General features: G+C 32.3%; 1 protein-coding gene across 2 annotated transcripts; it reads left to right on the forward strand.

The window, feature by feature from the left end:
* On the forward strand, nucleotides 1–26,185 carry LOC144843169 (inverted formin-2-like). 2 transcript variants are annotated; one of them, XM_078699901.1, is made up of 18 exons: nucleotides 1–123; nucleotides 5,971–6,371; nucleotides 7,365–7,480; nucleotides 11,863–12,056; nucleotides 13,315–13,332; nucleotides 14,416–14,560; nucleotides 14,868–15,684; nucleotides 15,793–15,932; nucleotides 16,292–16,456; nucleotides 16,719–16,804; nucleotides 17,015–17,115; nucleotides 17,206–17,276; nucleotides 17,558–17,736; nucleotides 17,962–18,082; nucleotides 18,363–18,527; nucleotides 18,666–18,827; nucleotides 18,967–20,338; nucleotides 24,669–26,185. In XM_078699901.1, the coding sequence occupies exons 2-18, from the start codon at nucleotides 5,987–5,989 to the stop codon at nucleotides 25,289–25,291; spliced, it is 4,860 nt and encodes a 1,619-aa protein (XP_078556027.1). In that variant the 5' UTR covers nucleotides 1–123; nucleotides 5,971–5,986; the 3' UTR covers nucleotides 25,292–26,185. The 2 variants fall into 2 exon arrangements, with proteins under 2 accessions (XP_078556027.1, XP_078556028.1); XM_078699902.1 differs by lacking the exon at nucleotides 13,315–13,332.
* Nucleotides 26,186–27,817: the final 1,632 nt, after the last annotated feature.

Below are 27,817 nucleotides of genomic sequence, written 5' to 3' on the forward strand. Positions count from 1 at the left end.
TTAATCAGCAGTGAGCAGTTGATCACAAGTCAGTCAAGCAAAGGTACTTGGTGCTTCGCACAGAAACCGATTTAAAACTAATGTTTAAAAGAACTTCCCCTTTTGTAAACGCTGTTTGTAAAGGTAAGAGTTGAATTTGAAATATATTTGAATTACAAATACTGTATTAAATTTGTAAGAAGAAATAATGCTTGCTAGCTCCATCATGGTCATGGAGGTGAAAAGTAAGTGCACACCACCACAGGATCCAGGTATTGTGTAGGTAACTGGCAGGAGAGGCACACAGTAGCATAGAATTCTTTCAATTCACTTTAATTAGAAGTATTGGCTTAGAATTTCATTTATTGTCAGTGGATTAGAGCTTAGAACAGTGTACAATATTCAATAGTGTTTTGTTTAGACAAGCCAGTTAATTCAAGTACACAATTCATACTTAACAAGAAGGGATAGGAAAGACATTTTCAACTAAAATTGTAACCACCCGTTAAATTTTAAAATAATTTCGTAAATTAAAGTAGGCATACTAATTCTTCTATTTCTTTCTGCAATACTTCATACATGTTTTATAAATAATAATAGAATGAAGGAAAATATTTTCTTTTTATTTATGCAGACAAATTTTTTTCTAATTTTGTGTATGCACAAAATGAGATACAGTACTCCAATTTCAATAGTTTGCTATCTAGATACGTTGTAGGTTATAACATAAGCTTCAACACCACTGTATGAGCTTACTGTAACAGAAACTCCCTGCTGTAAATTTTATAGTTGCCAATTTTGTGGACTTGAAATTTAAGATACCCTAAAGCAAAACACATGTTGAATGCATTGTTTCTGGTCAAAGTTTTGAACACTTTGTATACAATTACATTCAAGATACAGTAGTAGGTCAACTTCCATGGACATGTTAAGTTCAGTTGAGTTAACTTATTGACCACAGGAGGCCCAGATCAACTCAACTTCTTTGGGGCCATACCTCATGTCCTATAGTCACAACCGTAAGTGAAGTAAACATGAGCTTTTTTACATTTTATACTATACATAATATTTAAATTACTATGAATTAAAACACATTTAATTCCTGCATTATTACTTCCTGATGATAATAAATTCCATCTATTTCGTGCCTGGCTTGCCAGGATATTATTATCAGGCAATGCCTGTCCTCCCCGCAAGAGAGATTCTGTATATAATAAAAAAAGAATATTTATTGAAACTCCATAAACAATGTACAGTTTTTGCATTTCGCTATTCTACCACACACATACACAGCTAAAAACAAGTCAGAGTAAACTTGTTTAAGAAATTATGTGTAATATTTAAAAAAATGTACTGTAAAAAAAGACTTTGAAGAGGCCATTTTGCAGTTTTAATCAAGTTAATCACTTCCATAGGAAAAACAGTTTTTCACAGACAAAATAAACGGTTAAATTCAACCAAAAACACTCATTGACTCGACCAGTCATTTTGTTGATTTAAAATTTAGTGGTTCTAATAATTTTTAAAAAGCCAAATAACAACCATATTTCTTAAATTTTCTTCTTTTTTTTTTGCATGTAAATGGAAAGTTACATAGTATTAGTAAGAAATATGAAAAAAAATATAAAAAAAAATATTTAAACAAATTGAAATGATGTTCCAGCGAAATTTTTGTATCAAATAGTTAATTTATTATTTGATTTTTATTATGTTACCACATGCTGAAACTGAGTACATAATCATCATATAGGATGTCACTAAACTATAAGATAGATTTCATCTTGTTGTAATTGATTTAAGAAAGTGTGGTAACACAATGAATAAAGCAATTATCAACAACATTTGAAATCTGTAATGTTACATTTACTGATGGAACAGGAGTGGAGTTGTACTGTAGCTGGTGCTTAAAAAAGAGCTTATAAAAAAAAATTGTCCAGAAAAAAAGTTAATTAATATGCTGAATAAGTAAAAATTCTCTCTACAAAGCAAATAAATATGGCAATAAGAAATTGCTGGTACAGTGGTAGAGGCATTTCAGCATAAATACAATTTTGTTTTTAATACAGAAAAATTCAGTAAAAATTCAGTAATGAAGCATAACTATTGATTAACTTGTATTTAAAATGCTTTTTAAAAATGGTTTGGATGCTTGATCTATGGGTCATGGGTTCAAATCGTGCATTTTATCACATGTTTAATTCCAATCAGACTTGTTTAAGATTTTTTTTTTGTAGAGCATCTTTGTTCTGTGAAACGGATTTCCACCTTTTTGGAGGACAGTGAAAAAAAAAAAATGTTTCCTAAAATATTAGGATTTATACAGTAAAACTGGCACAGGTGCCACAAATTTCCATTTTGAAGTGGACCAATACAATTTCTTGAATCATGAAATCAATAAATCCACAATAAGTACAGTGAGTTTTGAAGTTCCCCAGTGTACAGCCAGCCAATGGATGTCAACAACACTTGTAGGATATTCCAAATAGGGAAGTTGTGATGTCATCAACACTTCATCTTTGAGATGATGATGTCATTTCACCAGAAAACGATACTTTTATGTATTAATGGGGTCATGTTTCTCACCCCTACATCCTGAATTAAGATATAAAATAGGTGTACAATCTTATAATGAAGTTAGTCTGGAATAGGGATACCTTTCCTACAATCTTGTTTTTACAAATAATAATATTTAAGTACATTTGTGGATGGCATATTTTAGTAAGTCATGTTTTTTTACCTTCTTCTTGTTTTTACTTTGTTTTAAATATTTTTTATTTTATATTGATTTGTTTGTATTTTGCATAGTGATTAATATATCATTATTATATTATAATGTACAGATATAAATTCTTGCATTATTTTACAGTTATTTCTTTATTTGTAATTGTTTTACTTTTTGATGTTTATACTTTGTACAGTATAGTTACTGCACTATTTTATATTTGTCAATAGAACTGAAGTAAAAGCGAAATATAATATCCCCTCCATCATATATAATGTATAGGCCTACTGTTTATATCTTGCCATGTAAGTTTTTGTTGCATGCAAACAGCTCACTATGACGGTCGGTTGGTTGGTTGGTTGGTCGGTCGGTAAACAGCTCAAATTTGCGCATGCGACTGCCATGTATATAGCCTTGTTTTTCTTATAATTTAAGCTATCCAATCCAATAGTGTTTGAAATCTTTTGAAAAAAACTTGAATAAACAAATCAGGTAAATTTATAGGTGCAGTTTATTGAGATATTTGAGCATTATTTATTTGGTTGAATGAACTTTACATATGCTTCAGAACTATAGAATACTAGTGTTTGTATATATAGAATATCTTTGTGAGTTTAAAATGGATAGAGAGGCTTGCTACAGGCGGAATTATCCCTGTATCAACCTTTATAGGTGCAGTTTATTGAGAATATGTAAGCATTATTTATTTGGTTGAACTTTACATAATATGCTTTAGAACTAGACTACTAGTGTTTGTATATATGTCTTTGTGAGTTTAAAATGGATAGAGAGGTGGTTTGTTACAGGTGGAATGTTCCCTGTATCCATGAACAGTGTACAGTATTTACTTTTAGGTTTGTTTGTTTCTCAGCAAGGTGTAAAGACCAAGGCTTTTGTACAAGGATAAAGTAAAAGCTTTTAAGTTTTATAAATTGATTCAGTATGGACAGATCTTGTTTAATATCCAAATTAAATGTTTGGTATGTAACAAAATATGTTACTTGATCATTGAGAATAATAAGGCATTGTTAAGGGGATAATACTTTCGGTATCAAGCAAAGGTTTCCTTATTAAAAAAGCTTTTGCTAATCAAAGTTTGACTCCTGTAATAGTGTATGTAGTCTATGCCCAGAAAAGTTTCCTTTTAATAAGGGTGACCCCTGAATAAAGGTTCTATCTGCATACAAATGTCACCTATAGTAAATGTGATGTCACCATACCTAAAAGATGTCACCTCTGAATTGGTGTAAATAATAAAAAAATAATAATAAATAAGTGGTTGTTTTTATTAACTGTAATAAGCATGCTTGTATACTAATACTATTTTTAGGACAACCAATAAATATATTTAAAAGAAATAATATTGTTATTAATATCACATGATATTTCCATATGATGTTGTTTACAATGAAAACCTTATTTTGCAATCTTTTCACATGATCTGAGATTTTTATATTTTGTTCCTCTTTATTGTCAATGAACTATTTATTTTTAATATGTTCATATATTTATTATGCTACTCTGTATTTTGCCCTATTTGGGGAAATAAATGTTATTATTATTATTATAACTACAGTACAGTATGTTATCGTATGAAGTTGAATAAATATGGATTTTTTAGCACAGGTATCCTTGTTGCAAACCCTAACCTGGCCTGTGGATATTGTTGGCAGTAAATTGTTACTGCAGTTTGTTATTGTTTACAGGTGACAGTCAAATCTGTTCCAACAGGTTTTACCTTGATCACCTTCTCTGATAACATTCTTCCCCACTGAGCACCAAATTATATACAATGTTGAGAAACTGAGCCCTAAAGTAGTAGGTTATCACCAAAAGAAGGCATTTATTGAGGAAATAAATTAGTTCAACATCCAACTACAGAAGGTACATACATGTACTAACAATTATATCAAAAATAAAAATAAAAAAACTTGGGTACTTCGTAGTACTTCACATACATGTTACAGACATTCCAACCCCTGGACTTTCAAAAGCGGGACATATTGATTTTTTTCATTGCGGAGGGGTGGGGGAAGATTGTTTTGTGAGGGCCAGGGGGCGCGGGAGGTGTGGTGCGTTCTTTTTTTAGAAATGCTTCTGGACATGTAGATCTGTGCCTGGTTACTTTTCGCCTGATTAGTGTGTTTAGCCCTGCTAGCATGAAACAAATTTGCCGTGTAATAAAGCACTATGAGTATGAAGTAACCAAGTTTTTTCTTTTTTATATATACTGTATCTAGCTCTACCAATGGTATCGAGCACTGTAACTAGACGATCTAGTTATCTCTTACTTGCACATGTACAGCAGCTATGTATTTAAATAGGATTTGGGACCTATTTGTGCATTTGTTGACATGGATTTGTGGTCAATAGGATACCCATAGGCTAATAAACAGGAGATCCAGAAACGTTTTCAACCTTGACTATTTCCAAGTACTGTTTACAGTACTTTGATAGGCTATAGTGTGATACTTAAATTTAAATCCTATGGACAATACATTGCTACACTGGAGGAAGCCGTCAGAGTTCACAGAATACTTAGTTGTCCGGGTGATTCGGTTGTTATTTGGGTATGAAAGTTAAATACAGGAAACAATACTGAACTGTGTAGGTAGTTTTTAGGAAGTATTTATGCATATATTACCTTTCTATAACAGTTTAAACTACTGTAAGTCTTTTTGTTTACATTATTTTAATATTTCTAAAACCAGCTGAGAGAATCTGCACTTCATTTTAGTTGATTATCATTGCCACTTCATTGTTTACTTAAAAGTGTCCTAAGTATTGTACAGTTTTTTATTCGTTTATTCTTTGTATTGATGATTGAGTCGCTGGTATGGGCTATAGTTTAATACAATACTTTTTTTTACTTTAAAATAAAACATAGTTAGGCGATAGACCGTGTGACAGCATCATAATGCAATGAATATTATTATCACAGTACTGTTAGTGTTACGTCTAGTGAATACTGGTGGTATTCTAACTTTTGGTATATACCACAGATGTCATCGTTTAGGCTGAAGTTGCTGATTCTAATATTGTAGTCAGTTTTGTTTTGTTGACGGTATGGCTATTGTATGTCGATCTCTATACAACTTTGGAGATTGTTAATGTTACTGTATGTACCATAGCAGTATGAACTTTCACTCTACAGAATGATATCAAAGAGCTAATTGGTCAGATGTTTTGTCTTATTTACATAAATTCTGATAGAGAATTTTTTTTGCACAGTATATTTCTAACTAATTATATTAAATTTCTTTCTGCAGTATGATTGCTTAAAATATGGCATTGATGTGGAAGAAAGCAAAAGATATTCTTTTTAACAGTCCTGACCTTGATGCCACAGAAGGGAGTGGTTCAAATCTTGAGAGCAGTGATCCTGAATTATGTATCCAGTTACTGCGCATTCCATCAGTGAACAATTACAGTGGTTTAAGAAAACGAATTGCCACAGCCGATTCAGAATGGATGCAGAACTTCCTCGAAATGGACGGGTTGGGCGTGTTGCTAAACACGTTGGAACGGCTCTCGGAACATAAATACTCCGGAATTGCTAATGCGTATTTACAGCTTGGAATTGTGGGAGTCATCAAGGCTATCTTAAACTCTAAAACTGGAATGGAATTTGTTATAAATAATTCTGAAATGACTCGGATGCTGGGACGTGGTAAGTGTGTTTGATTTATATATGGATTATGGAATTCAATTTTTTGCATATATTTACATTTTTTGATTTCTTTAGAAAAATCAATATTAAAATTTATCGTGTGAAACCCTGCTGCAAGATATAGTTGATAAAGCTAGTAAAAATTAAATTTAAAAAACATTTTATAATGGTTTTCTGTTATGGTTTCTATTAAGGGACAAACAAAATGTCACCGTGTCCCAAACAAAATGTCACCGTGTCCCAAACAAGTGTCACCGTGTCCCAAAGAAAGTGTCACTGTGTCCCAAATGGATTCTACTGTATTATCGTAGTTCGTTTCATGTGAAAGTGTCCCCTGAATAGAAGTGTTCTTTAAATAAGGACCCAAAAGTCTTTATAAAAAAGAGAAAATATGAAAACTGTACTCAAAATTTTGTTGCGGTTGCCTGATTTGTGTTTGTTTACTCACTTAATTTGTAATTATTATTTTGAATTAGGTAACATTCGTTTAGATTTTCCTTATGAAGTATGGTTTTTAAATTTTCAGGGTGATTGGTTACTGTTAGGTAACATACATTATATAAATATTGTAACATTATAACTAATTACAAATGGAAGTAGGCTTTAGTAATATTATCATAATTACTGTGTACTATGTTACAAGTATATATAATTAGCTTTAGCAGGAAACATCAACATTTGACATAAAATTAATGAAAAAACAAAATATGCTTTTTTTTTATATGCAGTTTTAAGTTTTGTTTATTATTCCTACTGCAGTTACTGCAGTAAAAACGTTTTTTTTACTGCAGTAATGATTTTAGTTGATTTCAATGTAGTAAATTATTAGGATGGAATAAACAGTGTACAGCATTGTATGATTATCTAAAATAATTGATATTAAACTGTTTTAAATTAAATGTAGTTACTGCAGTAGCTGCAGTAGAATAATTTTCACATGGTAAAATAACATTTTTCTATTTTCTAATTTAAAATATTGTTTTTGTTTCTTAGCCTTGGATACCAAAAATGAAATGGTGAAAATTCAGTTAATTGAGTTGCTTTCAGCTCTGTGTGTCCACTCAATGAAAGGATATAACCAGGCTATAGACTCACTTGAACACTATAAGGTAAATAATACTAATTGTAATAGATTGTGATGTCTTGAAGCTCTGTAAAACCTTGTCTACACTATCAAACTTTATAGGACAAAAAAAAGTGATGTGCCAATATATGAACATGATGATGTCATATCACTACCATATTTGTGCATATCACTATATTTGAGCACATCACACTTTTTTTTATCATACTAGTTTGATAGTGTAGACAGAGCTTAAGAGATGATTGCAAAATGTACTATAAACTACTGTAGATATTATAAATAGTAATATGTTGATATATAATTTGTTGAATTTTGAATGAAGATCTGGTGCTAGAATTTATACAGTAGAATCCCTATTAAAGGGACAGTTTGGGGCCCAACAAAGTGCCACTTAATAGGGATGGCTGTATAATAGTGTTCATACTTCGTTGCCCCTTATTTGTGTCATCGGAATGAGGATGTCCCAAAGGAGAGGTTCTATTGTATTGGATGAATTCATTTTATATTTTCTTGTAAAATGCATTATAATCAATTTAATTCTAACGCAATGACTATGATATATTTATTAATGAAGCCATTCACCCATATCCACTTTAAACCATTATGATTCAAGTGACTGTTATTATGATATACAGAATAAGAGATGTTTTAAACAAACGAAAGTTAGTAGACCGGAACTTTCGCTTCGAGAATAAAAAAGGACTTTTATATTGGTAATTGTTTTGTACTCTGTAAAAATATCATTATTATCTATTGTTATCATGACATCAAAAATATGTCAAACTATGTACACCTTATTTTCACACTTTGTGTTTATTTTTAAGGGTTAATATTGGTCATGTTTACTTTTTACAAAATTATATTTGTTCATGTTTTACCTTTAGTCTAGATTAAAGTTGATATTAATAGTGGGACTGATTTATGTATTATTTTCAGTATTTAGTTAGGTAAAATAAATTTTATACATCTTCGGTAGGGTGAACAATATTTGTTCATGTTAAGATGTTATGTGTTTAAACTAAGTTTGATACAATACTTTCAAGCTCACATAGCCTAGATTTTTTCATGATTCACAGTCAATCTCTGTATTTTTATTTTTCGCATATGCGCCCGAACTGTGCAAGGAGAAGGCCGACGAGAATCATGTCTATTTCCTGTGGCCTATATAAGATCATTGAGGTTTTTTATACCTCCATGATAAGATCTATTATCCTCAATAATCAATAATACATACATACATACATATGGGATCCTCCTCTTCTACGTCGTAGAACTGGAGTCGAAAACCTATTCGGCATCAAATAGCCTACTAAGGTGATCGTTAAGATTTTTCTTTGATTGTGTATGGCTTTGGCTTGCCTGATTTCCATACTTAAAATATAATTCATGTTTACATTCAAAGTCATGATTATAAATCAATTATTGTATTGGTTGTAGATTATTTCCTTGTGATGGATATAAAGACACTATGATAATTGTTTTGTTACATCTGTTTCATATTCTGTAACAATCAATGCAGTATTGTTCAAATTCTATTTATAATATATTCATTATTCTCTTGAGATGAAAATCTCAGTATCTCAGATTCAGTAAATTTCCGATATGAAATCATATTCCTATTTTCTTTTATTAAAGTGTGCTGTTTCACATTAAAGATTAGTATGATGGTAATTAAATTTAAAGCGATATTATTTTATACCATTTGTAGTAGCATACTCCATACCCTCGTAACCTCACTCATGTTAGAGTCCATATGTGATGTTATTGTTATTTTGAGTGAGTCAAATGGCCAAGCGGCTAAAGAGAACAAAATCGGAAAGGGTTCGACTCTCCTAGTTCTGGTGGTGGAACAAGTCTTCTCGGATAAGGACTGTAAACCGTAGGTCCAGTGTACACAGTTATAACCTGTGTGCACTTTAAAGACCCAGTTCATTATTCGAGAAGAGTAGGGGTTACCCCGGTGAACTGGTTTACAAAATAGCCCCTGTATCAGGGGGATTACCCCACCATCTGATAGGACGGGGATTAATTTACTATTGGTAATCCTTGGCCACATAGCCTAAAGACATAAAATAAAAAAAATAAATAAAAATATTATTTTCCAGATGCGGAACATTGTCTGAGTCGAAAAAATGACTCGGCACCAGAATTGTCCTTTTTTTAAAGTCTCTTTTCGACCATTTAAAAATGAAGTATTCTAGAATTTCTTAGAAAGAGTTTTGAAATTAGCATATTTTAAAGGTATTATCTGGGCATTTTTTTGCTGTATCTTTGTACTATACCATTTTTATCAAATTAATAGCTATCTTCCATACTGTAGTATAAACAACTTGGCATGGCTGGTTATATATTTATTGCACTGTAATGGAATATAAAATTCAATATTGAATATTATTATTAAAGCAATTGTAGAGAATGCTATTATCCAATGTATTGACCATGAATATTGAATAGATAGTTAGTCCCTCCATTGTATGTCTCAGTATAGTTTATTTCACTTCTCTATTGTTAAATTAATCTATTGATCTACGAGTCAAAGTTTAAGTACTGTATGTCTGGTAAAGAGTTTCTGCACATACTAAGAAAAAGAATAAAAGACAAATGTATTATGAGGTTTTCCTGGTTATGTTGCCTCAAACCATAGAGATTATAGTGAACAATATCATCCAGTATGAATAATGTGAAGGGAGAGTCTAAAGATTGTATGTAAATAGAGTTTAGAACTATGTCCTGATTCATTAAGTCTTGCTTGTTACCTGGATAAACAAATATAACCCTGTTTATAAGCCTTTTCTCCTCCAACCAAGAGGAGAACATCATTTTAAAAGAATGTACCAACTTTGAACGCCCCTCCCTGTTTAGGCCTTTTCTCCTCCAACCAAGAGGAGAACATCATTTTAAAAGAATGTACCAACTTTGAACGCCCCTCCCTGTTTAGGCCTTTTCTCCTCCAACCAAGAGGAGAACATCATTTTAAAAGAATGTACCAACTTTGAACGCCCCTCCCTGTTTAGGCCTTTTCTCCTCCAACCAAGAGGAGAACATCATTTTAAAAGAATGTACCAACTTTGAACGCCCCTCCCTGTTTAGGCCTTTTCTCCTCCAACCAAGAGGAGAACATCATTTTAAAAGAATGTACCAACTTTGAACGCCCCTCCCTGTTTAGGCCTTTTCTCCTACAAGAGGAGAAAATAATTTGAAAAGATGTACCAACTTTGAAAGCTCCTCCCATGTTATGTTATAAATTTACTTAATTTTGTCATTGTCATGATTCAAATGGAATAAAATAAATATCAATATCATGATATCAATACCTCACCATTTAGAAAATATTGCATTACATGAATGATATTCAGTTTTTTAATAAGCATCCCAGTTAGTGATTTATTAACAACATAGCAATCAACGTGTCTATTTAAAGTCTATTGCCAAAATAAGTTAATAAAAGACTTGAAATAAACAAGGGTACTCATAAATAATAATGATATTCAGTTTTTAAAATACTAATTTGATAATATCATATCCATAGTCATATTTAATACAGTAGATAGAAATTCTGTATTTATTTTTTTTAGTATTTACTTTTTAACTACCTAATATATGTAAACAAACAAGTAAACATGTTTATGTATATTTAGTATTCAGAAGATCCAATGAATAATTTGAAGTAAAATAAAAACAAGGGTACTGCTCCAAATAAGGAGACACCATTTAGAGAATTAAAAGTTTCGATCTATTGGATTATATCTGATTCTTGAAAATGATCACATAGATCGTAATATTAAAAATTCTTTATCTGATTGTGTATTAGTACCCTTGCTTTATTTCAAGTCTTTTATTAACTTATTTTGGCAGAGACTTTACATAGACAGTTTTATTGCTATGTTGTTTTAATAACTAACTGGGATGCTCTGTCTTGCTTGTACAGTAGCCTATGTACCATTTCAGACACTGTTATAACTACAATAATCAATAATAAATGTTATTTATCAAATAAAAACAAAGTACAGAAAACATTTTCTAAAATAATACATAATAAATGAGAAAAGGGATACCCCACTGGAAGCTTAAGCTTTAAAATGTGGAGTCCAGTCAACATATTTAAATAAGATAAGGTAAGAAACATGTAAAAAAAACAATATGATAATGAGCAAAAAGGCATTTAACTTAACGATTGCAGTTATAATTTAACTTAAAACATATATATTATTAACTTAAACAATAATTAGTAGAAACAAGGTATTCGTGTAATTTTAAGTTAAAACAAGATATAAAATTAATAATTTTGAGTTCTTTTTAGAGAATTCCATATTTTGGGTCCTTGAAAAGTTATATCATGCTTGCCAACCTCCGTATTTAAGCAATCATAAGCATAAGCAATATAATTCTTTTCCTTATATTTTACAGATTACCAAACAACAACGATATAGATTTAGTTTCATAATTAATGAGCTAAAACAGGATGTCATTATACCGTATAAAGCTTCGTTAATTGGATTTATCAACGCAATACTTATATCGACAGAAAATTTTGATGAACGCAATCGTTTAAGAAATGAATTCATTGGTTTAAAGATTTTGGATATCCTCACCCAGTTACGGTATATATAATTTGTTGATATTGTAGTGAGGAATCTAATGTGATCTTCCCTGATATGCTACCCCAAATTAATTGCATTTATTGGTAAATTAAAACTGTTATTATACATTAAATATGATATGTGTAATGAATGAACAATGCCGTAGCCACCAGTACGGTTGGTAAGGTTTCAACTTTTCACAGAGGTCTTTGACAACCCAGTGGCTTGAACAGAGATTGTTCCCTTTTTTTGCAAAAACTGCACCACTTTATTTCTTGTGGCTACATCACTGATGAAATTGTTCATACAGTATCATATTGAAGTCTAAACACACTATATTTTGTGTTTATGCCAGCCTATTTAACTTAAAAAAATATAAATACAAATAATTGATTAATTATAACATATACATGTATCAGAAATTTACACTAGGCTCCTCACTAAAATAAATAATTTTTATTATTCTTATGGTAATATTGGAAATTAACCAAATTACTCAAAATAAAAAATAGATTCTTTCTTCTAATTGAATAATTGCCTTTGTTTAATATTTGAATATTATTTACATATTGCATGCTTAAAAGTTTAATTTGTGTTAATGTAATTCTTTTTGAATAGTTTTAAATTTATATTTAATATTTAATACTGAAACTTTAAACTTTGCTTAATATCAATGTTTAGGTTTTCTTAATATTTTGATATTAAATCATAACTATAATTGTCTTAGTATGTATGTCTGTACATACAATGTTGCAATGCTTTACTTTGTTGTGGTATAGGGTTCGAAATACTGGGTTTGATGCTTAATTTGCATGTGATTTACATATATATTACATTAGAATAATGAATGTGTTAACTTCCTAGAATTGTGTTCTTTCAAAATAGAGGGGGCTATAATGATTTTTCATTATAACCCTGAGCATTTGCCTAATGGTGTGTTGGGCATTTTTTGAAAGTAGGCTCAGCTAACTTCCTTCAGTCCCTATTAAGTTTTCCTATTACCCACCATGAAAAATGTTCGCAACCCACTAGTTCTACTAGTAGCCCTACTGTAGACTACTGGCTTTTTAAATCCCAGTAATCATACATTAATTCTTGGCAGTCAACACATAATGCTACCATGGACCTATCTAATGTATAGGTCCATGATGCTACTAATTAATGATTTAGATATTACAGCACTTTTAATTCTTCAAGATGCCATGTTTTATATTGCTTAATTCTACTGTTTCATTTGTTAACTTTTTCATGTTTTTGTCAAATAATATCTAACTTGAAGACTGGACTTGCTGGCAAGGTGAGGAACGCAAAATATTTGTTGTTTGTTTGTGTTCTTTTATTTATCAATGTTTTGATACCATTGACTTGTGTTGCACAGTGCACACCCCATGACTGACATTGGGGAAAGCAAGGCATCTAACAACAGGACACTGAGCTCGCCTTACCAAGATGGAAACTTTGATCTTATGTCTAGCTGCAACAAATACCAATAAAACTGTACTATGCACATATTCCCTGTGGCACAATATCTGTTAATGGTCGTGGAGCAGCCACAGATAAACCATTTGATCTCCGGAGCTCAGTATCCGGTTGTTAAATTGCCTTAAATATAACAATATTTTTTCTTTTTGTTTTTGGGGAGAATTCTGTTGCTATTTAATGCATGACGCACTACATTTTGTTTATTGTTATTAATGTTTCAGCATCAACATCATATTATAATAGATCAACTTTGTATATAGTTTTCCTTATACTGTACAGTAGAACCTCTATTAAAACACCTGTTGGACCCAACAAGGTGTTCCCTGAATAGGAATATCCTTAAATAATTGTGTTAAAACATATATTTTCCCTTGTTTGTTGTATGTGTAAGTGTCCCCTTAATAGAAGTGTCCCCTGAATAGGGGTGTCCCAAAAGAGGCATTCTACTATTTCTCTTTCATCTTTATCGTCACCATTCATTCATCCTTACCTCTCCATCCCTGACATTGTATAGCATGTGTTAACTTCTTTTGATTCTAAATATGGAAACTCCTTGTCTTCACTATCAAACTTTATGTGATGTGATGTGCCCATATATAAACATGATGATGTCATATCACTACCATATTTGGGCACATCACACTTTTTTTGTCAAACTGGTTTGATAGTGTAGACAGAGTTTTTCAATTGTTCTGTGCATGTGCACTGATCATTTGTATGTGATCATCATAACATTCTAATCAGTATGTCTGTAGACTTAGTATAATCCTTAAATATATAAATAAAAAGATATCATCAAACAATACCTACAAATACAGTGTCAAACATTAGCACTGAAAAGAAATCATCCTTGTCGAAAAACTGTAAAGTATTTATCATAACTTATGTTGTTTAACAGTGATATTGATAAAGATGATCCAGACTTGATAATTCAACTTGATGTATTTGATGATCAAAAGCAACAAGATGATAATGAATTACAACATCCAGATGGAATTGATCTAAACAGCCCTGTTCATGTTTTCGATGCGGTCTTCAAAAAGGTATATTTCTATGTCAACACAACACACACATTTTAATAGAGCTCTGACTACACTATCAAACTTTATGTGACAAACAAATGTGATGTGCCCATATATGGACATGTTGATGTCATATCACTACCATATTTGGACACATCACACTTTTTTTGTCTAGTTTGATAGTGTGGACAGAGCTTTACACTGGATAATCATGGCTAGAAGCTCCAATCTTGTATGGTGTTCAGCTGCCAGTATAAGACAACGTAATTATTTTAGTTTGACCCATTTAACTTCTACATGTCAATAATTGTATCAATATGTTTTCTAGGTTTGCGAAACTCCACAGGCAGCCAGTCTTTTAGCAATTCTGCAGGATTTATTGCTGCTAGAGGGTGATAGTAAAGATGCAGATGCCATTTGGAACCTTATAGAAGTACTGGTTACAAAAGCTGTACAAATGAACCAAGAAGAAATATTGAAAGTTTTCACAGAGAATAAAAACCATGTGGTTGCCATGCTACCACCAAAGAAAGTTGTAAAGAAGCAAAAGATGGAAGATGGTAAATCAGCTGGAAGAAGACGATGTAAAGACGGAAGTACACAAACTGATATGAAAGGGATCGAGTGTGAATTGGGACAAGTTCAAGGGTCAGATACTCCCAGCCCTGCTGCTGCAGCTCCACCTCCACCCCCACCGCCGCCACCACCACCACCTCCTGGTATGATACCACCACTTCCAGGTGCAGGGATTCCACCACCACCGCCACCACCTTTGCCAGGTGGGGGTATACCACCTCCACCGCCATTCCCTGGTGGTGGAATTCCACCACCACCACCTTTACCTGGTGCTGGTGTGCCCCCACCACCACCTTTACCTGGTGCTGGTGTACCTCCTCCACCTCCGTTTCCTGGTGGAGGTGTTCCTCCACCACCTCCATTTCCAGGTGGTGGTGTACCACCCCCACCACCATTTCCTGGTGCTGGCCCTCCACCACCTCCACCACCAGGTGGTTGGATAACACCAACAGCAGCAGCAACTACTCAAGCAGCTGCTCCTCAACCAAAGCCAAGTAAGAAGCTGAAAATTGTCAATTGGGTGAAAATCAAGCCAACTGAACTACAAAGACAAACCACAGTATCTGAAAGTAAGTACACACACAGCCACTGATCAACTGGGCCTTCTGGGAGACCAGTCTTTTACTGAAGAGGTATAATCAGTATAAATGAATAACAAATTTTGTGTCTTCTTTCAGAGAGCAATGTATGGATCAAAGTAAAAGAACTAGAATCACCAATGACACCAGATTATGAAATTCTTGAAGAACTATTTTGTCAGGCACCAAAAGTTGACAAGAAAATGTCTGATGAAAAGAAAAAGAAAGAACCAACCGAGGTAGACCACGCTCTACTTAACTTATAAAGCTCTGTCTACACTATCAAATAGTTTGACAAAAATGTGTGATGTGCCAAAATATGGTAGTGATATGCCCAAATATGGTAGTGGTATGACATCATGTCCATATATAGGCACATCACATTTTTTTTCACATAAAATTTGATAGTGTAGACAAAGCTTCTTACAAGAAGAACTAGAAATCTAGATAATTGATGTTTAAATTTATAAAGCAGCGAAAAAGTAAAATATTGTGAAAAACAAGTGAAATATATTGAACGAAAGGGGAATTTTTGTTGAATTTGTAGAAATATATTTAAAGAAAACTTGTTAAATCATTGAATCAATTTTTTCTCTAGATTAATCTACTTGATGGTAAGCGTAGTCTGAACGTGAACATTTTCCTGAAGCAGTTCCGTAAGCCGAATGAAGTTATAGTTGGTATGATCAAGACAGGTGACAGTGGAAACATTGGTGCAGATAGACTGAAAGCGCTTCATAAGCTGCTGCCCGAAAAAGATGAGGTATGTAAAAACATAGAAAGAACAAGAAAGACCCAGTGGTCTAATGGTAAGGGTGTCTGCATATCAAGTAGCAGAGTCCGAGTTTGAATCTTGGTTGGAGTCACTTTTTACACTTTGAGACTACTGTTTATTTTCAGCAATTTCACTGGCCAGTTTAAAGTTTCTCTGCCTTTAAATTATATATTAATTGTAGATTGTGTAATAAATATCAATATTCAATATTCTTGATATGTCTGGCTGACTTTAATTTTGTTTCTTATAGTTGAATATGCTCAAGTCATTTGATGGTGATCGTAACAAGCTTGGTGCGGCAGAGAAATTCTTAATTCTTTTAGGAGAACTGAACAGGTAAAAACTAATTACTTTTCCCTACTATGCCGCAGTGAGGGTATATGACTTTTTATAGTTATATATGTATGTGTATACATTGTTGAAATAAATGATGATGATAAATGATATATTTTCATACGTAATCCAAGTTAAGACTCAGACATTTCTTTGTTTACATATTATAGTATTTATTTATGTTTTATTGCTACAGTATTATTTTTTTTTCAGTTATAAATTAAGAATAGAAGGAATGTTGTTGAAAGAGGAGTTTACTGAAAAGATGGACTACTTGAGGCCGTCTTTACAGACCATTCAAAATGCATGTGATGGTGAGTCTTTTACATTTCAAAAGATCAGTAATGTAGTCAAGTTAATAAATTAATTATGTTTTTAATATCTTCTTATTTTATTCTTTTCAGATATTCTTAGTAGTAAAACTCTTGAAGAATTTTTATTACTTATTTTGAACATTGGAAATTTCATGAATTGTGTAAGAATCGTTTTTATTATGTTGCTCTTCTATTTTTTTTACAAAACTATACTGTATATAGATATACTTTAGAATGTCTTTTAAAGCTTTCTTAAATATATTTAAGAACCATGTTATTTAAAAACCATGTATAAATACTTTAGATATATAATACACCAGGTATGTAGTTGTTTTAAAAAGAACTGTTGACTAACATTATGCAAACTTTCAATCAATCAATCAATCTATATACTGCTTAGATGTAACTACAATATTAATCTTTGATATGGTATTTATAATAGGGTGGTTATGCAGGTAACGCTGTTGGTTTTAAGGTCACCTCTTTGCTAAAACTAATCGATACAAAAGCAAATAAGCCTAGGATGAATCTGATGCACTATATTGTAGAAAGAGCTGAACAACAAGATAAAACCATGCTGGATTTTCCAAATGAAATGGAAAGTTTACAAGAAGCTTGCAGGTAAAAGTAGTTTGATAGGAGCGAAATCTGATTTTAAAGCTTTGTCTACACTATCAAACTAGTGTGATGTGCCCAAATATGGTAGTAATATTACATCATCATGTCCATATATGGGCACATCACATTTTGTTTATAGTGTAGACACAGCGTAAGAAGAGCCAAACAGTAATAAATATTTCTTTGATTTGTTTTAACTGAATCTCCTCTTCAATTCTGTTATTGTAGATTATCTATAGATACACTAAAGGCTGATGTAACTCAGTTAGGTAGAAGTCTAGAGAAATTAGAAGAACAGATTTCAAAAGAAGATGATGAAATAAGAGAGCAGTTAAGTGCCTTTATTGAGGTAAGTACTAAAATCTTTATTTTATTCTCATCTATGGGAACATTTTTACATTGCTTGATCTACTATAATTATTATTAAAACATCAATATAAAATAAGAATATTTATTAAAATGCGTAAAAATGCAGGTAATAAATATATTAACCAAATCTGATGTTTCTAGATTTCCCCTTTCTATCGAGTTCTAAATACATACTTACTAATAATTATCTCCTAGTATTCAGTTTACAGTATTTATTCATTCAGTCAATTAAAGTTTAAGTTTAATTAATATTTTTCTAGAAATCGGTAAAAGAGGTTGATGCATTAAAACAAGAAATTGACTGTATTGAAAAGCAGAGTGTGGAATTATGTGATTTCTTTATGGAAGATCCAGGAAAATTTAAATTGCAAGACTTTTTAGGAATTGTCAAGACTTTTGCAGAACGAATCAAACAATGTCAACAGGTAGGAAATCTATTGCAGAACTCCTCACCAGGAAAATCTGGGTTTACAGAAAATAATATATTCCTCAATGCGTTTATTTCCTTTCTGTATCTAAATTAACTTTGTCAAAAAACAATTCTATTTTTATTGTTTTCCAAGGAAAATGAAAAAAGACGTAAACTTGAAGAAAAACAAAAGAAAAGAGAAGAAGAAAAACAGAGAAGACTTCAAAGTGGTGAAGGAAAGAAAAAAGGAAAAATACCAATTGTACCAGAAGAGGATGGGTGCATTGTTGACAATTTGTTAGCAGATATTCGAAAGGTATCATTTGTTTTTATCTTTCTCCATCCTCAGGGGAAAATTATATAGCTTGGCTAATGAAGTAATCATAATTATAAAACATAACTTTACTAATTTTTACTTTATCCTAAAAGTAAACAAAATTTCTTTTTATTTGTAGGGTTTCAAATTAAAACGACGTAGTCTCCAGGATGGTCTGGAATCTGTAAATCCAAACAAGAGGTTGTCACTGAAAGATACTTTGTCACCCACCATCATCAAAAGAGGAATATTTAGTGAAGACTCACCAGCTGCAAAAGAAAAAACCAAAGACGAACCAAAAGTAAATGGGTTAGATGTTGATCATCTCAGCAAGTTGAATGAAAAAGTAAAAGAGGATTCCTTAACAAGTAAAGATAAACCAAAGCAGGAAGTGGTTGAGAAGTCGGATTTAGGTGGAATTAAAGACAATCTTGAATCAAATAACAAAGATACAAGAGCATCTGGAGAGGAAAGCAGCAAGGTGAAAGAGAATGAAGATTTGATAACCAAGAAAGACACAACCGAAGAATCAACAGTCCAACAAAATGGAGAAAGTTCAAATAAAGATGCAAGCAATAAATCAATTACAATAGCTGAACCAAATCAAAATGGAGTTGAAACGAATTCTTTACACTCAAAAGATGAAAAGGCTGAAGAACATGTAAAGCATGTAAAACCAGAGCAATTAAAGACAGAATTGAATTCCACTGCAGAATCTGATGATTTATGTAATTATGATATTATTGATGTTGAGGAAATAAAGTTGTCAATACCATCTAACAAACAAACTCCTGACGAAGGAAATACAAATAATAACATAGGTGGGAATGAGACACCTATACAGACTAATGGGTCCCATCATTTCAATGGTGTGGATGATTTCAGTGAAGTTTTGGAAAGTCCTACTAACGAAATAATTGAAGAACAGTCGCCAAAGACTCGCCAAACAAATGGTTTTCATAGTGAAGATGTTGATGAACATAAAGATGTTTTGCCAAATGGCGTTAAAATAGAAAACTCACAAAAAGACTCAAACATTGACATTGACGTTGTGAGTGATAAGAATGCATCGGTTAATGGTGAGCAAAACAGACAAATACCAAAACCAGTTGAAACCAGTCTTGCTAAAACTGCTGCTACTTCTGAAACGCCACAGAAAGTTCAAGATACTCAAATTAACCGGACAAGCATTCCAGCTGAACTAGCCGTCAAAGATCAGAGGCCAGAATCTTCTGCGTCGTCAACCTCAACAAATACAGTCATCGAAGTTTTACCAAAAAGTCCTCCTGTCAAAGAAGTCCCATCAAAAGAATCTGACAATAATAAGACTGTTGTCAATGTTGGACTTGGATATCGTAATTCTAAAAGAAATAAAAGTAATGTGCAAAAGACCGAGGATGGTGGTGCGACTGAAAATGGTAGCGGAGATGCTGAACAGTTTGATCCATGGGTACAGAAAACTGAAAATGTCAATATCAAAAACAGCCCTTCAAATATATCAACATTCAGAGGTGAGTGTTGGAACAAAATTAAAGGTGTTCTGTCATTTGACAACTGATACCAACACTTAGTCAAATATCTGCATTTCTTACACTTTCATGATGTGTGTTTTTTTATTTTTGTTTTTTTTTTGCATATGGATGCTTGCCATTCCTTATAGCCATTGTGTACATGTCTAAATTTGCTGTATATAGTATCACACAAAGTATTATACAAGTCTCCTCCAATTAAATAACTTAGCTCTAATTTTGAACCTGCACTTACCGGATTATAATATTGTATATACATAATATATACTGTACTTCCATTATTATACAAAACTATTTGGTGAACTAAACAAAAAATAAATTTTATGAGAAGGCAAGAATATCAATTTACATGACTTCTTCAACTCCAATGAATATCGCATAAATATTTGCTCCTAAACATTGAATATATATAAATTTGGATTGAGGCTTGTAATTATACTTAAAAAGCTAGCATTTACTTTATCAACTTTTTATTTCAAATTAAGTTCACTTAAGCTCTGTCTACACTATCAAACGTTGTGACAAGAAATGTACCCATGTACATGATGATATCATATCATATCACTACCATATTTGGGAATATCACCACCATATTTGGGAATATCACCGCCATATTTGGGCACATCACACTTTTTTTGTCACAAAGGTTTGATAGTGTAGGCAGAGCTTAATATTGCTTTCTGTATGCTTTAACACTTGGTTATATATCACTATATTATACACTCTGCTATAAACATAGAAAAACACTGCTTTTAAATTCAAGTTTGACAATGTAATATTTGTATATTCTCTTTGGTTTTCTTTTTGCTATCTCATTTGAAAAAGTAAATGTGTATTTACTGATGTATGAATGACAAAATATAAAGCCTCATTCGCACTGAATTTTATTTGAAATTAACCAATTGGTTCGTTTGTTGACTTTAAATTGTTATTTAATGTGCTTACTGAAAGGCCACTTTGAAAACAAAGAGCAAGTGCTCTGTTCTGTGTATCAAAATCACAAAAATAATTATAGTACGAATGAGACTTTATAGTAGTATTTCATTTATCATTCAATAAAGTTTTCTTTTTATATATATCATACAAATTGTATCTGTCATTATATATTCAATTTACTAAATGCTCTTGCTGCAATTGCTTCAGTAATAAGACCTCTGATCTAGTACTAATACTGCATAATTACTGCAGTAATATAGTGAAACCTCATTTATTTTGGATTCTCTTGTTTCAACTGATGGCACAAAGAATATTTTACTTTAAAAAAAGAATTTTTTTATAAAAAAAAATGTTTTCGTAGAAAATTGATTGCAGTAAACCATAGTAATACTGTAGTAATTGTGGTATGAATATATTTTTAACAGGGTTTTATATTCTTGTGGTAAAAGATTTACACTTTATGTGCATGTTTTTGTACAGCCTTAGTTAGTACACATCAGGGTATCAATTTCTTCTTTCACTGTCATTATCATGATTTTATATACTTCTTATTTATTATAGTATTACATTATTGTGTTTTCCTCTGAAATTTCGTAAAAATTTAATATAAACCATTTAAAATGAATGAATTTACTTAAATAATTTGAAGCAACATTTTTAATGACGTCATAGGGAAAAAGAAGAAAAGAACATTTTTGATATTTCACTTATTCATCATTACATAGTAGTTTGTCTCCATGCTTTTCAATTTAAAATCTTCATAATTGAGTGCTTTATTTTTAATTTTATACTTTGTTCTTCTGTACAGATTCTTTATCCAATTAAATACTACAATCAGAAAAAAAAGTTCAAAATTATAGTATTAATTGAATAAAGATCTGTATGTATTTTTTAGATGCATTGTTTTGCTATTAGAAAATGTATATACTTTTGCATGGTTTTATTTTATATTCTTTTTCGTATTCAATAGTGTTATTGTACTAGTACTGGTTTACTGTGCATTTAATTCACCAGATTCTCGATACTGTATCTCATAATTTGTCCAGTATCATAGGCAAATTCTATAATACAGTATCACATATGTATCACATGTAAAGCCTGTATCATAGGCAAAATCCATAATACAGTGTTACATATGTGTCACATGTTATGCTTGTATCATAGGCAAATTCTATAATACAGTGTCCATATGTAGCACATTACACCTGTAATATTTTTAGGTCAGGTTAGGTGTATGGCCTATGATACAACCGTAACATGTGACACTATATTACATAATTTGTCTTTGATACTGGACAAAATTATACATACAGTACTGCGAATCAGCTATTTTTAGTTTCTGTTTCTTCTTAATTCGGTTCCTTTTAGTTGTAATTTTAGTCATTTATATATAGATATTTTGTATACAGTTTAGGTAAATTGCATTTTTAAAACTTAATTAGAGAAATGTTTGAAGATACGTTGAACGTTCCTTTAACGCATTCTATTTTTGTATATATTAGGATGCAATGTATCATGGTTAACATTTTTTTAATTTTGCTCTACTACAATTTTAATAAACGATTCCTTCCCTTACTGTTAATTTCCATTGTTCTTATTTTAACTGCAATTTACTAATTAAATCTAAATAGGAAATCCTAATCAATACACATTAGTAAATTTTCGAGTATTCACTAACCCGATATTCCCAGTGTTATATCTCCACTGTATGAAAATATTATGCCCAGGATATTGCAGGAAAATTCGGTAATACAGCATCTCATGTGTATTATCTGTATTATCACCTTTTTAGTGCTTGTAAAGGTTACACGCAATCTGGCCATTGGCGGCAAAGTGTAACGTATCGTTGCATTACATACATTTTTTGTATAGGTTATGGTCTATGATACATGGTATTGAACACCATGTGATTCTGTATTACCGAATTTTCCTATGATACTTGAGAAATCTAGATAATTGAGTGCACTGTCGGTCCTACTAAACACCACACGCTACCACACTCGCACCGGTACCACACACCACACAGCAATAATATACTGTATGTTAGGACGCTATGCTAATGTACTCTTTAAAAGAGAATATTTTGAAAGAGAAAAATGTTATTTTAAGTGTTGATAATAACTGCATTTACGTCTAGAGTTAGACGCTTGTGGCATTATAGTGTGACGTGTGGTGTTTAGTAGGACACTTCACGGATTGTGGAGTGGTTTTGTGTTTATAACCTGTGGGTTCAGGTTTTCCATTTTCGTGTATTGTTTGTTTATTGTTTGTTTATAAGCATATATGGTCTGTATTCACCACACGTAAGTGCGTTATTTCCCTTAATAAATCATTTAAATCAATAGATAATTAAGTATTCACCCAAAGTGGGAATAATGAATATACATGGCCACAGTCAATATAAAGTATAATGTTATTATGATAGGGTTGTAAGTGGAAGTTGTTTATTAGAAAGTTCATTATTCATAAAGCGTGGTTCCCACTAGCGACGCAACGTAAGCAAATGCCCTTATAATAATTGTGTTTGCCCCCGCCTGCGTGAAATCGAATCTGCGATATTTGCAGCACTATTGCGTCATCGGTTCCCACTAGTGATAACGCAATACAGCACTTTGCGTCGATATGTCGCTGCGTTGCGTTGCAGTGGGAACCCACGCTTCACAATCAACTATGTCAGGATCACTAATTGTTAATATCCTACACTAAAGCGTGGTTCCCACTAGAACGCAGGCGGAGGAAAACCCAATTATCGGAGGGGCATTTTCTTACGTTGCGTAGGTTGCGTTACGTTGCGTCGCTAGTGGAAACCAAGCTTTAGACAGGGTACCGTATGGATGATAACGTTTCACTAAATTTAATGTTCATAGATGTTATAATAGTCCGCCTTCACAAGTAATAATAAAGTTAAATGTAATAATCAGTACCGTAATACAATTTAAACAGTAAAATAAGGAGGACATAATAAATATATGCATTTTAACGAACTTATCTCCTTATTGACAAAATCATTTATTTACATATTGAATTGTATAAATTAGGTTTGACAAAAGGCCATATTTGGATTGACTAGATGTGTATACTCAGCTAGCAGATGCAATTAGACCTAAATAATAGAGCATAAATGCCAAAAGAATAAATTAATATAATAGAAGCACAAAATAAATGTCACAATAGAATTAATGAATAATAATAACGCAAAAAAAGTAAAATATTGTTAATAAAAAGCTGAATTTCACAATTACTATTAGGCCTGTAAGTGTAATCTTTTTAGAAAAATTTGTTTTTTCAACATATTTTACGATACGATATTAGTTATTGTCATTTTAACAACGAGGTACAAATTAATGTTTCATTTGGTATTTATTATTTATTTCAGGTAATAACACAGATGATGTGTCATTGAATTCACAAATTAAGGCCAATCCTACTCCAAGCGAAGTTAGTTACAACGATTCAGAAGAATCTAATAAAAAGCCGTCTAAAAAATCACGATGGGGATCGATGAAAAAGAAATCCTTAAATCCTGAACCAGTGCAAGAGGAAGGCGATCCAGTCAAGAGACGTCCGAGCTTGATTGCCCGTTCGCTAAGCTATTTGCGGAAAAAACGAAGAAGTTCGAAAGATATTGGCGACCTAGATCACAAACGCGCTAAAAGATACAACAGTGCGAAACGTAATCGACAAGAGTGCGATCCATCTACCAGCGATATCGAACCAAAAGATTCAGGGAAGAAAGAAGGAGGAAAAGCTAACAAGAAAGATAATACATTAAAAAAAGATGCTCCGTCTTCCAGCAAAACATCGAAAGGCTTAGAAAAAATAAAGGGAAACAAAGAAAAGGATAGAAATAAAGTACGTGCGAAGGAGGATAATAAATTAAAAGAAGACATTCCACCATCTAGCAACACTTCGTCAAAAGGTTCAGAAAAAATAAAGGGGAAAAAATCTAAAAAGAAAGTACAAGATGACGATAAAACAAAAAGAAAGTTTAAATTTTAATTTCCCCTATGTTTAATTAATCCGATGTTTGGGGTATTATTGTGGTAAAAAATTGACTGTCTCCATAAGTTACGAAATAGAGCTGTCTGTGACGTCATCCTTGAGTCTGACAAACTAAATTCTGACAACGTTCAAAACTATTCTACCTGACACGTTTTAATGGTAAACTTGTCCTGACTGAGATTTGAGACAACGAAGGTGTGGGAGGGGGTGGGTGTGTCGGACGGGTGGGTGGAGGTTATCAACGAATCAAAATAGATAAAATAAAAAGGGAGGAAAGCTAACAAAAGCAACTACACGCAATATGCTTTTTGGAATAAATAATGCTTATAGGGGAACTCCGGGTATTGTAATTGTTTAAAACAGATTCAACAGTAATAACATTTGTAAAATAATATAAGTAAAGGAACATTCCATTTAACATATTTTTTTCAGAGAGCTAGTTGCAATATTGTAAGAATTGGATATGATAATTTTATTTTGTATGATTTTTTATGTTTTGCGTATAGTTAATGATGAATTGTATAGTTTAATTGTAATTTATTCATAAATCAATAGCAATACATACATTTTAGTTACGTGCAAAACAACATAAAATAGCACTTTGGTTATCGTGCACGTGCCTGGCTTTGAGACTTGTTTTAGCCGACAACCCGCAGGTGATCGGGATATTATATATATATGACAAATCTAGCAGATTCTCTGTACAATATCTGTAATTTCTCCGGTATCATAGGCGGATTGTGTAACATACGTATCACATGTTACGCCTGTATCATACAAGCGCAACATATACATTGTACATTGACATTGTATTACAAAATGTGCCTATTATGATAACGGCGGACAAAATGATAAAATCACCGCTTAGTCGATTAATGCTCTTGAATAGAGGATTCAAACCGTACATGTATGACGTTATCGTAGATAGTACCTACCAGTAAATTTATGCATCTAGTTGTCTATTGAATAACAATTGGCTCTTTAACATACGTTTTTTAATATTTTGTATTTAATGATGTCTAACAATGAAATGCCTGCAATTTTAAGTAATAAATAATATTATGAATACAAAATCACCGTAAAATCTATTTTGTAAGCCTATCGTATTTATTTCATTCACATTTATTTAAAACAGTCCAAGAAAAAAACAATAATAGTAATAATAAGAGGATTTAATTGTGAAGCTGTTTGGGTGAGTACAGTAGTACTAACTTCTATTTTGTTGATTTTTGTTTGTTATACATGAAATAGACTTGTCTTTACAGTCTACATCTCACTATGTCGGTCGGTTGGTTGGTTGGTCGGTCGGTTGGTCGGTCGGTAAACACTGACTCAAATTTGCGCACGCGACTGACGTTTTGATTTTTATCTGAAAATACAGTTTAGTTTACAAGCTCAAGTAGTATACGTATGAAACGCCATATGTGCCAAAATATTTATCTTTTTACTAATATTAAGTCAAAATCCGTCTGGAACCCAGACTATACATGACATAAAACGAAGCCATAAACTTTCAATAGATGAAATACGTACCAGTAAGCTGCTGTATTATTGTTATTGAGATATCAACACCATTCATGCATCACCATCCTTTATACTTACCTTTACGAATTGTAGATCCCAAGGATCTGATAATAATGGGTATTTTTGTTATTTAAATATACTTTTTAGTTCACCTTAAAATCGGCAGATTTCACAAACCGTATTGTGATTTTGATTTCACTGCGTGTATTATTGCCAACGCCATGAATTTTATGTTGCGGGTATAATCGGTGTTAGTGGTAAGTTTAGTCTGAAATAGGTCTATCTTTTAACTTAACGTTCAGTTTGCCGTACTGATACTGCGATTAGGTCTACCGTTTGTGGCACTGCGTTTTCCGTTTGTGGTACCGTGTCGTTTGTGGCACTATGTCGTTCGTGGCACTATTTGTGGCACTGTGTTGGTCGTTTGTGGCACTATTTGTGACACTATGTCGTTGTGACACTGCGTTTTCCGTTTGTGGCACTGCGTTTTCCGTTTGTGGCACTGCGTTTACCATTTGTGGCACTGATTTTGCCCTTTGAGGGCTGTGTTTACCGTTTGAGGCCTTGTTCTTGCCGTTTGAGGCCTTGTTCTTGCCGTTTGAGGCCTTGTTCTTGCCGTTTGAGACAATGTTTTTTCCGTTTGAGCACCGTGCGACCCGTTTCAGACACCGTTTTTGCCGTTTGAGCACCGTGCTTGCCGTTTGAGACACTGTTTTTGCCGTTTAAACACCCCGTGTTTGCCGTTTGAGGCATTGTGTTTGAATATATTCAAATAAACAAACTCCTCCCCCCTCACCCGCACACAAACAAACGCCCCGTTTCCATATGAGATTCAGCTATATGGTCACGAATTTAAAACGAGAGAAATTAATTCTATCTCCGATTTTTTGTTTTGTTTTTTTAAAGTAATGTTATTTATTGAGCACTGGTGGGTAGGCCTAAGTTCTTAACAAATTAAGCGTATCGCCTCTCTAGTGTGCAGCGTGTCCGGTGATTCAG

Source organism: Antedon bifida, chromosome 5 (assembly GCF_963402885.1).
Source record: "Antedon bifida chromosome 5, ecAntBifi1.1, whole genome shotgun sequence".
NCBI classification, from domain to species: Eukaryota; Metazoa; Echinodermata; class Crinoidea; order Comatulida; family Antedonidae; genus Antedon; species Antedon bifida.